The sequence below is a fragment of the Meriones unguiculatus genome, chromosome 19 (genome assembly GCF_030254825.1).
Source record: "Meriones unguiculatus strain TT.TT164.6M chromosome 19, Bangor_MerUng_6.1, whole genome shotgun sequence".
NCBI lineage: Eukaryota > Metazoa > Chordata > Mammalia > Rodentia > Muridae > Meriones > Meriones unguiculatus.
The window spans coordinates 40,813,640-40,826,487 of NC_083366.1; the positions used below are offsets into that span (position 1 = coordinate 40,813,640).

The following is a 12,848-nucleotide window of genomic DNA, read 5'->3' on the forward strand; positions in this document are numbered from 1 at the left end:
GCTTGTACAGACAACCAGACTCTGGTTTCCAGTTTGGACGGCGTACTCTCAGCAGTTGAGGTGAAGGGTAGTTTTTTGCCTAATGGCCAGCTTTGCCACATTTAAAGCAAGCAGTATGTGGAGGTTCTTCTGTGCCCATCATGTTCTTTGGAGATTAGGGGTACTGCCAGGAGCTGACTTGTCTCTTTACCACAAAAAGCTTTTTAAATTAAACATTTTTAAGGCCATATTCTACAGAGCTCTGAAGCATTTGAGGACCATCTATCTATTAAGTATATCTACAGAGACAAAGTTTGCTTGTTTCTAGTTTCTTGCTTTAGGTTTAACTTTGGAAAAATATATAGGAGGCTAAATAAAGCGTATTCCTGTCGTTAATTGCATTAGTATTTAGCACGTCTTCAAGTATAGTTCTAAACACATTAAAGAATCATTTATAAGGTATCTGATTATTAACTTGCATTTCTTAATTATTCTTAACAGTCTACAATCAGTTAGTAGTTTTCATAGGGCTAGAACGGTATGTTTCATCCCTGTTAGGTTTAGCCTTAAAATTAACCATTTTGAATTGAATCTCAGCTTAGCCCCTGGATTTGGCTGCAGGGGAGAGCAGCTGAGTGTTCTCAGTCTGCTGCAGTTGGCCTGCTCCTTTGGTTTTTCTATTCCTGTCCGGCTCTGACTCTACTTTGCAGCAAACTTACAGACAGAACATTTATGTAGGATGCGGTGTAGGAAGGGAGACCAGACAGTAACAGAGCTTGGAGTGAGTGAAAAAGCAAAGAAAGGGGAATTTTTTTTTCACATTCCCATCATTTGGGCTTCATATTGAGACTCCATTCAACTGGAAAGGAGTGGTTGGAAGTTCTCTAAAGGACACCGCCAAGGGGAATGAGGACATGGAGGGCACAGTTCCCATAGGTGAGGTAGAGAGAGTTCCCAAGCCTGAAGTTCCAAGACATCCCAAGGACTCAGTGAGAGAACTGCTTAGTGGGTCATCATTCTCACTAAGCAGGTGTCAGGGGCCAAGAGCCCCAGTGGACACGGTTGCCTGGTATGAAGTCAAAGGGTGAAAACACGTGCTCAAAAATCAAAGCCTCATCCAAGGGAAATGGTCAAGCTGTACCTCTGCCAGAGACTCAGGGAAGCATTTAAGCTGACAGAGAGGGAGAGGTCACCAACTGCCAGTAATGGATGGGGTACAAAGACTAGTAGATCAGAAAGTGGATCTACTGCAGGTATTGTGGACAGATAGGGTCTCAGTATGGCTAGACACCACCACTATTGGAGACGCAATACCAACATTAAGATAAAATGGCTGGAGGGAGGGTACCTTCGGTGGGCCCGTGCCAAGGTGTGCCGCTAGGTCATTACCATAGCAGATTTAGAGCAAGACGTTTATTGGGGGAAGGAGGGAGAGCAAAAGGCAAGCTGGGAGTTCGAGAGTGGGAACATAAGGGAGAAATAGAGACAGAGAAACCAGGAGACAGAATAAACAAGGTGTGGGAGGGGGAAGGGAAGGAAGGGGGAGGGAGGAAGGAGGAGAAGGGGGTGAGGGAATGAGAGAGAAGAGAGGAGAGAGAGAGAGAGAGAGAGAGAGAGAGAGAGAGAGAGAGAGAGAGAGAGAGAGATGGGGTGGCCTGATCCATTTACAGGCCACACTTACTGCGGCAGGTGATGCCGTAAGCTGCTGCTGCTGCTGAGCCACTGAAGGCAGCTTGGCCGAGAGCCTAAGTTACAGCAGTAGGGGGAGTGAATTGTTTAAGGGTAAAACCAGTGATCCATCTCATTAAGGTAGTAAGTTCTTCAAGTGACAGTCAAGAAATAATGGCAGTCAGGAGCTGGAGAGATGGCTTGGAGACTAAGAATGCTCCCTGCTCTTTCAGAGGACCAAGTTCAGTTTCTACTACCCATGTCAAGCAGCTCACAACCACCAGTTCCAGCGAATCTAGCACCTTCTTCTGAACTCTGGGAGTTTCCAACTCACACACACACACACACACCATTTAAAATGCTTTAAAAGAAATAATGACTTAGGGTTTAGCTCAGTTTATGGAGTGTTTGGCCATCATGCACGCAGCCCAGAACCACATCTAACCTGGTACAGTGACACATGTCTGAAATCCCTGCACTTGGTAAGTAGAGGCAGGAGGACTGGGAACTCAAGCTCATCCTTGACTACCTCATGACTTATAAGCCTGTCTGTGCTATGTGAGACCTGTCTCAAAAACAAACAAAATTCAACCAAGTATAAGGAAGACAACTTTGAAGGAATTGAGGAAATTTAAGGGGCTACTGTTTCTTGGCCAGGGTTTGTAGCATTTTAACTATGTTTTAAATTTTTCTGATGAATTAAATTTCTGTGCTGCTTTTTTTTTTTTTTTAGAAGACACTATATAGTACCTAATACTTGCTTTAAAATACTACAGAAAAGCTGGGTGTGATGGCACATGCTGGTAATCCAAGGGGGTCCGTGATCCTCAGAGAGACAGAGGCAGGCAGATCACTGTGAATTTGAAGTGATCCTGGTCTTAAAAGTGAGTCCAGGACAGCCAAGGCAACATAGAGAAACCCTGTCTCAAAGAACAAACCAAAAACCTACAGAAATAATCATTGAACAGAGAAATTCTAATAATAGTTAAAGCTAGTTAATAGGTTTGTGGTTAACCTAGACTGTTCTATTTCTTTTGTATCTTTGAAATTTTCCATGATAGACCACTAAAGTAAATTTTTAATGAGGGAAACACAGAAGCCAGGTGAAGCAACTTCAGAGCCTCATGATGCAATAGAAAATGAAGCCAACAAATGGAAAGATGGGTTCTTCTTATGTAATCTGTAACTAGAGCTTAGGACATTGATGTCATGTGGGAGTGTTGTTTATTCAAAATGTGGACATTGAACAACGACTAACTGGGAGCTTTCAATCATTAAAAAGTCCCCCTTTCCGGAATACACTAGAAATTGCCAGTGGCGTGAGCAGATAGTGCAGACTTCCTGGGGGCACACAGAGAATCTACACCTGCCCTAGTCACAACGGCCAAGGAACAAGATCAGGCTCCTGGGCCAAGGGTCGTCAACATTTGAGTTTTCTTCCCCCTCCCTCCCCTTCCCTTTCTTCTCTCCTTTCATTCTCTTTCTGATACAGGGTCTCATCATGCATCTTGGGCTTATCTGACACTTTTTATTTGTTGTCCAGATTGACCTCGAACTTATGATCCTCCCGCCTTGGCTTTAAGTACAGGACCCAAAAACAGGTCCGCATCACCTCTGGCCCCCACATTTATCTAGCAGAAAAAACAATGGGTGTCAAGCCAGGGAGCATCTGCTAAATGTCAGATATTGATGGTCATTGAAAAGACATTAGAAAAGTGAAATGCTTGAGTGTATTAACAAATTATCAACAGTGAAAATTTTTTGATTCAGGACATAGATGTCTCTAACTGACCAGTAGATTGCATTCAAAGAGTTTCCACTCGAAAGTTTTGGAAGAGCCAGGAGCTGAGCCAGGAGAAGCCACAGAGCAAGTCACAGCTTTGACAGGTAGGCCATAAAAAAATGTGCAGCTTCTTGAGCACATCAAATGTCAAACGCGTATGATCTCTGAGGCGTACGGAAGGAGGAAGGAGGGGAAAGGAGCACAGAAGGAGGAAGTAAAAGAGAAGGAAGAAAAGACATTGAGGGGGAAGGGAGAGAAACTAGGAGGGAGGAGAGTGTGAGCAAAGGCTAGAAAGGAGGAGGAAAATGAGGGTAGGAAGGAAGGCAGGAAAGCAAATAGAACATGTCTAAAGCTGTTGTTTCCGTGACAAGGCAGGGAATTCCAAAGGTCTCCCCCACTGAGACAGCCTGGAAAAACCTTCGGAAGGCATTCTCCCTCCAGACTATGGGATCTGTTTATTAAACCCTGAAATTGCCAGTCAGTTCTCAGAAGGTTCTAGTCTAGTAGATTCCAAGATTCATGCTTCTCCTCAGAAGATGCAAGGCTAGGCCAAAAGTAAAGTTAAAAATTAAACATTATCTTTGGTATGATGAGGTCAAAGGATTTGGTATAGGATTTACCAGCAAGTAGAAAAATTCAGCATAAAGTTGAGTGAAAAGTCTTCCTGGGAGGAGGAAGGGCTACTCCGTCTTAATCAGGTCAGTGTGACTCTTGTCTTGTACCAAGTGAAATTAACTTTAATTCTCCAGAGACCTTTAGGGGTCCTTCCTGGTAGAGAATTTCCTATAGTAATGAAAAATGTGGCGAAACTCTTTAGAAGAATTTGCTTATATGTTGAGACTTCTCTCAGGGAGAAGGAAAAAGAACATATCGTTAGGAATGAGTGTGACGTGGGCAATTATGCACAAGGACCCAAGGAAAGGAAAGCTGTGTGATGAGCTGTCTGTGATTGGTGTGATGTGACAGTGATGGACGGAAAGCACACAATGATGTATGTATGTATGATGGATGTACAAGCATACAGCTTGTGTGGTATGCTGGGCTTCAAGCGGAGACTGTGTGTGATATGTGCAGATTGCACACACGTGTCATCAGCTGTAGGGCTGGTTTGTGTGTGAGGATATTTATGCAGCCTGGGAGGTGGTTGTACCCTTCCGGTGTGATGTGTAGGTGTGTGAGGCGTGCGTTTACATGTGGCCTATGTACATACAGAATGTGCAGAATATCTGTGTGCGTAATATGTGTGTGTTAGGTTTGTGTCTAGTATGTTTGTGTGTATATTATGCGTGTGCTGGGTTTGTGTATAGTGTTTATGTGTGATATTTATGCAATGTGTTCTTGTGCAAATAGTTTGTGTGTCATTTAATTTTGCGTGTGATATGTACATAGAGTATTTGTGTGGCTAGCACATCTCTGTACTGTGTTAATGGATACTGCATGTAAGCTTCTTGTGTGTTTAGTATGCATGTAGTGCTTCTCTTTCCATGTGTGTAGAGTCTCTGTGTTGTGTTGTATGTGTATCAGATGTGTTGTCTTTCTTTCTGTGTGTGGTGTTGTATATTTTTTGTGTGGTATATGTATATTGCTTACGTGTGCACAGTGTTTCTCTGTGTGTGCATTATTCGTATTCTGTGTGGTATGTACGGTACTGAATAGTGTTTGTGTGTGTGTGTGGTGTTTGTGTGTGTGTGTGGCATATGTGTAATGCTTATGTGTATGTGGCGTTTGTGTACAATGTGTATGTAAAGTGTTTGTGTACTGTATTGCACGCATAAGTATGTGTACAGTGTGTCTCTGTGTGTGGCATATATGTGCAGGTGTGTGGGTGTGTGTGGTTGATGTTTGTAGTATCTGTGTATTGTGTTCTATATATAGTAGGTTTGCAGTATTTCTCTCTCTGTGTGCGAGTATGTTTAGTATCTATGCGCTGCTGCTTTGTGTTTATTGCATAAACAGATGCTCAAAAGAGGCTCCAACGTGTGAAAATTGTAGTTGTTGCTCTACTCATTCTAGAATGTCTCAAATATACGAATCTTAGGTGTCTGGGGGGACATGTGGACGTCATGTGAGCTGATAGAGCCAGATCTCAGAAGAGTCTAGGCTCACAGCATACATAGGAATTGAATTCTAACTTATCATCATCCCCAGACTCCCCCAGCAGATGAAGGCTTAGTTGCAGTAACTCTCTTTCCAGAGAAACTGAGGCTACAGACAGGTTTACATGGGGCTGTGGAGAATGGGTGGTACTCGTAAGAAGACAGCCATATTTCACCTCTCTTAAGGTACAGAAGATGAGTTCTACTTGTATTTACTCCTTGCCCAGCATTTAGCCTTTACGTACATATCAGTTTCTGACCACTGCAGCCTTTCTGCCCCCTGGCTTTCTGTCAATTTGCCTTTCCGGGCAAGCCTAGTGGCAGCAAATGTCCTCAATTTTTGTTTCTTTAATAAATTATTTACTTTTCATCAAATAACAAAAAATCCTGGGTTGGCAGGATTGCTTGTTTTCTATCGTTCTCAGATTCTATATATATTTTAAATGAATAAAGAAATCATGAAAGTGGAATGTTAACTAAAGGTCACGAATGGAGGTGAAAGGGCACTCATGGGATGGGATGGGTTAACATTCCATTCACTGATTTCAGTCATGGAGGAGCCCTGCGTGCTCGGTCGGTTGCTTCGTGAATTTTGTTGACCCGTGTGTTTTGCACCCACAGTGGATGGAGACCAAACCCACCAACCAGAAGATAAGTATCAAATGGAGAACCAGTGCCTTCCCAAGAAAGGTAGTGCTGTGCCATTGTACATGGGCCCACCTTCTTAGACACAGAGCCACTGGTGGCAGGGGAGAGAAATGTTCTAGGGGAATATAAACTCAGAAATGTTCAGAAAAGACAATGAAGTTTCCACATAGTTCTTAATGTTTTTCCCATATCCTACAACTATGATGCAACTAACAACACTTAAATATTTGTATTTAGTCAACAAGTCTCATCTTAGATGGTAAAAACAAACTAGGAGAAAGAAAAGAAAGAAATTTACTTAATACTTGTATGCATAGACACAAACGTATTCTTAACAAAATAGGGGAGATAACGATTATTGATTTCACATGTCATAGCTGGTATTTATAAATATGTCGAATGGCATAGCCAATGCTTATAACTACCATCCCCTGCCCTTTGTCTTCATAAAGCACCTCAAAGGATTTTGGCCTCGTGCTTGGTGAGGTATCTATAGCTTGATTCCTGGAGGTCTGGGTCACTTGTAGTCCATCTTGGATAAGGTTATGATTGAGTCTCACTGGCTCTAGTTACAAGGCTTGGAAACACTGAGAGCAACGCTAAAGGACCTCCCCTGTTTGCCACATTCTCCCTTGCCACGTTCCAGCATACACGCCAGATTTTCCTATGGGTGGCTCAGATTTATCACCCCATCAGCCCATTAACTCCATTCATAGCCCATTGACTCAGAGGCTGAGGACCTGAAAGCCCCACCCCCACCCTCGGGGGAGAACTCTGATCTAGCTCAGTAAAGTCCCTGCTATGCCATCTGTGTTAGCATTTCTCCCCCTGGAAGCAATAGATAAAGGTCAGCAGAGAAAATAGGAAAGGTCAGTTCCTGAAAATAGGAATTAAAACTTTTGCCGCCAAATACTTAAAGGTGATGGTTCCTATTTCCACCCTGTAATTCCTGGATCACAAATTGTGACTATGGGAAAAACAGCACCACATATTGGGTACTGATTCAGAGTATATACGATCTTTGGCAGAATATCAGTCCAGCTTTACAGAGTATTTCCGTCCAGCTGATGCTGTAATTGTCCTCCAAAGGCTTTTCCACCACAAGCGTGGTAAAGCCAATGAAGTCCATGAACACAGATCCACTGCCGCACATCTCTTAATGGGGATGTGTAGATCAACACGATGGGGAACAAGGCAGTCACTAAATTCAGAGAAGGTTGTTTCCAGAGAAACATTACATCAAGGAAGGAGAAATGTCCATTCAAAATAACTGGATATCTAGTAAATACAAAACACTGCCCCATCCATGGAGGAAATCATCCAGTTTGATCGATCACTCTGCTATCAGCTTGCTAGCTGATCACCCACAGCAACTGCCTTAACTGTGAGGTCAGTATTGGTCTCTGTTACAGTGCAGATTGAGCACTGAGCAACAGCCATAGATAGGTGAGGCTTGGTAAATGCTCTACCCATGCATTAGTCCTGTCAGTCTTCTAACTGTGTTGTGTGTTAGTCCACAGGGATCTAGTCGTTTTCCTCTATCATGAGGTATCACAGCGGTCAATTGTACTGATGATATTATGCTCATCAGACTGTGTGAGAGGTAGCATCCATTATGAACTTACTGAAAAAGTACCCGAGATTCCAACCCTCTTTTGGAAACATTCTCACAACAAACCCAAAACATTAATTTACCATTTTCTCGTAGTTTCTCCAGAAAATCAAATTGACAACCAAATGTGTCCTCACAATAATCCAATTATCATACCTTATACCATTTTACAATTAGGATAAAATTCATGTTTTAAAATCCAGTATTTGTTCAACTGAACTTCAGAGCCATTGTGGAGTCATGACTCTCTTCTCCTCTAGAATTTTAAAGTTTGTAGTTTTTTCCTGTGCCTGTCCCATAATAGAATAGTGGCAATAGTAAAGACATACATTTTGTCCCTTTGCCAAGTCCACACATAGATGTAATACCTTAACTGGATCACTCGTGTAAGGGTTCTCTGGGTCTGATTTAGATGGTGAGATTTTTGAAATTTAAAGTAGTGAGATTTTGATGAGATTTTTAAAGAATTGTGTGATTCAATCACTTTCTTAGTAAGTTTAATTTTTTGAGAAAAAAATTCTCAATGTGCAAATATGAGTATCTCAGCTAGAATAGTCATATCAGTTTGAATATTAAAGTGGTTTCTTTGAGAGAAAAATACCATTGATATCATTAAAGGGATTTACTTCAAAAGGAAACCCAAGGTATTTGTCACAGGTCCCTTTAAAGTAGACATGCACCAAAGCATTTGCAAACTGGATTAACCTTATGGGACATTCTAATTGGAACTACGTCTTAAGGTAGTAGGAAATCACTATAAGAGTCCCACATTTATGGTAGTTTATAGAGGAATGTTTTTACAATAAAATTTTAATTTACTAGCTAGGATATCTAGGGTTCCAAATTTTTACTTGGACAGTCTTACTAATTGAGATGGTCTTTTGTGCTTCTCAGTTCCAGGTTTCTGTTCCTTTCGCTATGGACTGGCTCTCCTTCTGCACTTCTGTAACAGTGCCATCATGGCCCAGCGGGTATGCCTAAACCTCACAATGGTAGCCATGGTGAACAGCACAAAGCCACACAGTTTACTCAATGAATCCGCAGTGGAGATGCTGGATGATGTAAAGGTATGTTCAAAGTATGAGGTATACGTTTAAAACTTTAACCTGATAGCTGGTTTCTATAGAGGTCAGATACTATTGACCAGATAATAGCAATAATTAGAAAATGAAACTCAGGTTTAAGTCTTTGACTGAGGACCTAAATCATCATATTCCATGATTAAAGACTATCTTGAGGTCTGGAGAGATGGCTCAGCTGTTAATAGTCCTGGCTGTTGTTCCAGAGGCTCCAAGTTCAATTCTCAGAACCCACATGGCTGTAACCATAATCCCATGAGAATCTGATGCCCTCTTCTGGTATGCAGACATATATGCAGATAAAACACCCAAATACATAAACAAACCTTGTAATGAGGGAAAAAATTGTTCATCATTTTAGTATGACTTCTGTTTAAGGACTAACAAAACCAAAGAGTTAGAGCTTCTTTAGAATAAGAGTATTGGATAAAAACATAAGAGATGGAGGTGAAAGGGATGGTATCTAACAGAGGAAATGAAAGATATGGTTAAGGTTGACTGAAACCCAACAGGATCTAGGATCACCAAGGAGACGTGCCTCTGCACATCTCTGAGAAGGGTTTTCTGGACTGTGTTAACTGAGGTGGGGAAACTCACTTTAAATGTGGACAGCAGCATCCAGTGAGCTGGCATCTCAGAAAGAATAAAAGTAGAAAAGAGGCTGGGCGTCAGCATTCGTCTCTGTTCTTCCTAACCGTGGTTAACACACAGCCATCATCTCACCGCTGCTGCATGACTTTCCTGCGGTGGTGACTCACATCCCAGAGCTAGGATCCAAAGTAAAACCTTTCTTTTGAAAGTTGCTTTTGTGGGGTATTTTGAGACACAGAAGAGAAGAACAAGCAATACAGCGTATATAAACAAATAAGCTCCATGTCTGCTCACGTTCCCTAAGATACATTATTATGTATTTGCTAATATCTCCAAAATCCAAAAGGATGTGAAACCTTTCTGGTCCCAAGCATTTGGGATAGGAGATACTTAACCTATAATTGAAAACATTAATGATAAAATGTAAACACACATGCAAAACGACATTATAAGATACTAAAGTTGTGGGGGTAAAAAACTTGAGGAAGATGTGGAGGCTGCTTTACACAGGAAGGACACTCCTGAGTCCCATAAAACCCCACAACCATCTCCAATGCAGAGTTCTTAGGCCTGCCTCCCTTTCTTTCTTTTAGAACCCTGTGTATTCCTGGAGTCTTGATGTCCAAGGGTTTATTCTCAGTTCTGTCTTCTGTGGTATGGTTGCGGTTCAGCTTCCTGTTGGGTACCTCACTGGAATATACCCAATGAAGAGAATAATTGGTTCGTCGTTGCTCTTCAGCTCTGTGTTGTCCCTGCTCATCCCACCAGCTGCACAAGTTGGAGCAGCTTTACTCATTGTGTGTCGAATTATTCAGGGACTAGCCCAGGTACTAGGGTATTATTAAAACAGACACAGAGTTTGAATTCAGAGTATTAGGGTTCAAAAGTCTTCATCTTTTTATTTCAGGGAACAGTGTCAACAGGCCAACATGAAATATGGGTAAAGTGGGCACCTCCCTTGGAACGAGGCAGGCTTACCTCCATGACTCTATCGGGTAAGTACTTAAGCCAAGAACAGCTAAGTCCCATTTTCATTTCCTTGTGCCATGTTCTCTCTGAGAACCATTAAAAACGTGTGCATTGAATTGCCGGGGGGGGGGGGCTTTAGAAAAACATCCCCTGAAACATTCTTGCTTTAATTGCAAGTGGGGAGTGGTTTGGTGGATAAAGTGTTTTCCACACAAGCTTGAGGACCCTAGCACCAATGTAATATACCAGGTATGGCAGTACCCATCTGTAATCCCCATCAAATGTAGGCGAGGGGCTCACTGGCCAGCCAGCCCTGTTGAAACAGTGAGTTCTAAGTTCAGTGAAAGAGCTTGTCTCGAAAATACAGAGAGTAAGAGAAAAAAACACTGGATATCAACCTCTAGCCTCCAAATGAACGCACATAGGCAGGCACACACACACACACACACACACACACACACACAGAGAGAGAGAGAGAGAGAGATTGTTTAGAATGAAAAAGAGTTGTTCTTAATTCAAACAACAGAAAAAGAGATAAAAGCAAATACTTTCTCTGTTCCTCCTGAGCAACGTGAAACATGAACTTCTTTCATGGGAGACATTACATTACAACAACACAGGGGCGTATTAACTCCACTTTCAGATGCTTTTCTTAATTTAACCAGGGGGCCTTCTTTGTCTTTTGGTTAGGGTTTGTAATGGGACCATTTATTGTCCTGCTTGTGAGTGGGTTCATCTGTGATCTTCTGGGCTGGCCCATGGTTTTCTACATTTTTGGTGAGTCTCATTTTATAAAACCTCAGCAAAGCATGAAAATGTAAGACTACACAAAAATTTAAATTTAACATAATGTAACAATTTATATAAAAACCCTATTTTAAAATATCCACAGTCTTTACTGAGGGAAAGAGAAGTCAACATTCAAGGGGACTGGTGATCAGAAATGCAATTTCAATCAATCTCACAATCACTTTACATAGCTACATGTTACAGTATGATACATCTTACATTAAAAAACTATCTGGGGAAATAGATTATCACAATAGTTACCTGTACTGATTTCTGAAAGGTCATAGGATGAGGATGTTATGTATAACCCAAACCTGCAATGTCAGGCCACAACCAAACATAGTAACATTTTCAGGGAAATTGGAGTAAGTGAACAGAATAAAGAAAAAAACAATGCCAAATGGATTATAAAATCACATCTGGGTTTCAAGCTGCAATGATTTCCCCCGCTAACTAACTTCCTTCCACAAGACACCATCTACCTTCCACAGATTCCACAACCTTTCATACCTGTGCCACCAGCTGGGAACAAAATGTTCAAACACAAGGGCCTCTTGGGACATTTCACACTCAAGCCACATTATCCAAAGTCACAATTTTGGCAAACTTTGGACTTATTCACTGTCCTAGTAACTTTTCTGTTGCATGCTATGTCGCTATGATGAAGGCAACTTAAGAAAAGGAAAAATATTTAAATTGAGGGCTTGCTTACAGTTTGGGAGGGTAAGTTCATCCCATCACGGTAGGGAGCAGGGCAACAGGCAGACAAGCATATCACTGAAGCAATATCTGAGAGCTTACATTTTGAGACTGCAACTATGAGGTAGAGAGAGAGAGGGAGAGAGAGATGCAGAGCCAACCCCAGTGATACAACTCTTCCAAAAAGGCCATAACTTCCCCCTACAAGACCACACCTTCTAATCCTTCCCGAACATTCCATGGACTGGGGACAGAGCATTCAAACATATGAACCTATGGTGGCCATTTTAATTCAAACCAACACATTTACCACACAATCACCTTGAAAAACTTAGAGAGACAATGTCACAATGTCGAGTTAGGTTAGAAGAGCACCACTAGCCTGCAACCCTGCGAGAACAAGTGAGCTAGAGTTGTCAGAGCTCATCAAAAAGTCCCATCGACTGGATCCCTGTAGAATGTCCCGTTTCCTCACAAAGAACACACGTAAGGAGATGTTTCCATTTTGAAAATGTGTCCTACTCTCATTAACTCTCTCCCTATCATCCCTTCCCAGGCTTTCTATTTACCAAATTACAAGAAAGCCCAGGAGAGGAAGGCCTGTTGATGTTTCTTCAAGCCATCTCTATCTAGGTCGGTGGGAAGGGGGACAGATTGAGTCAGAGGGCCACAGAAAATGCCTAATCCACATAGTGTGCTAAAGGCAGAGTATAGTAGGAGAATGCCTCCATTCTCACAGGCCCACTGCCCTCCATCACTATACCCATCCTCATTAGTAATGCCAATTAAAATTTATGGCTGTGTAGCTTTATGAAAGCTCGCTATGCCATGTTCTTGAAGTAGGGAACCATTACAAATCTGAAAAGATAGAGGCCCAAGATTCAGGAAGCCTGGGTGAGTGGAGGAACTCATTAGATCAGGACAGACCATAGGGT

The 12,848-nt window shown here is 41.9% G+C and overlaps 1 protein-coding gene across 13 annotated transcripts in view; it reads left to right on the plus strand.

Moving 5' to 3' along the window:
- Nucleotides 1-2,967: 2,967 nt before the first annotated feature.
- The window catches only part of Slc17a1 (solute carrier family 17 member 1), a 38,455-nt gene continuing 28,574 nt past the window's right edge, over nucleotides 2,968-12,848 (plus strand). The window contains exons 1-8 of one of the 13 annotated variants that reach the window (XM_060373076.1): nucleotides 2,982-3,063; nucleotides 3,191-3,248; nucleotides 3,418-3,534; nucleotides 6,148-6,216; nucleotides 8,681-8,853; nucleotides 10,050-10,283; nucleotides 10,364-10,451; nucleotides 11,116-11,202. In XM_060373076.1, coding sequence (XP_060229059.1) covers nucleotides 6,189-6,216; nucleotides 8,681-8,853; nucleotides 10,050-10,283; nucleotides 10,364-10,451; nucleotides 11,116-11,202 — 610 coding nt within the window. In that variant the 5' untranslated portion in view covers nucleotides 2,982-3,063; nucleotides 3,191-3,248; nucleotides 3,418-3,534; nucleotides 6,148-6,188. Of the gene's footprint in view, nucleotides 3,249-3,417; nucleotides 3,535-3,838; nucleotides 4,129-5,648; nucleotides 5,713-6,075; nucleotides 6,217-8,680; nucleotides 8,854-10,049; nucleotides 10,284-10,363; nucleotides 10,452-11,115; nucleotides 11,203-12,848 lie in introns of those variants that run through there. The other 12 variants (XM_060373074.1, XM_060373073.1, XM_060373077.1 and 9 more) reach the window with 12 other exon arrangements.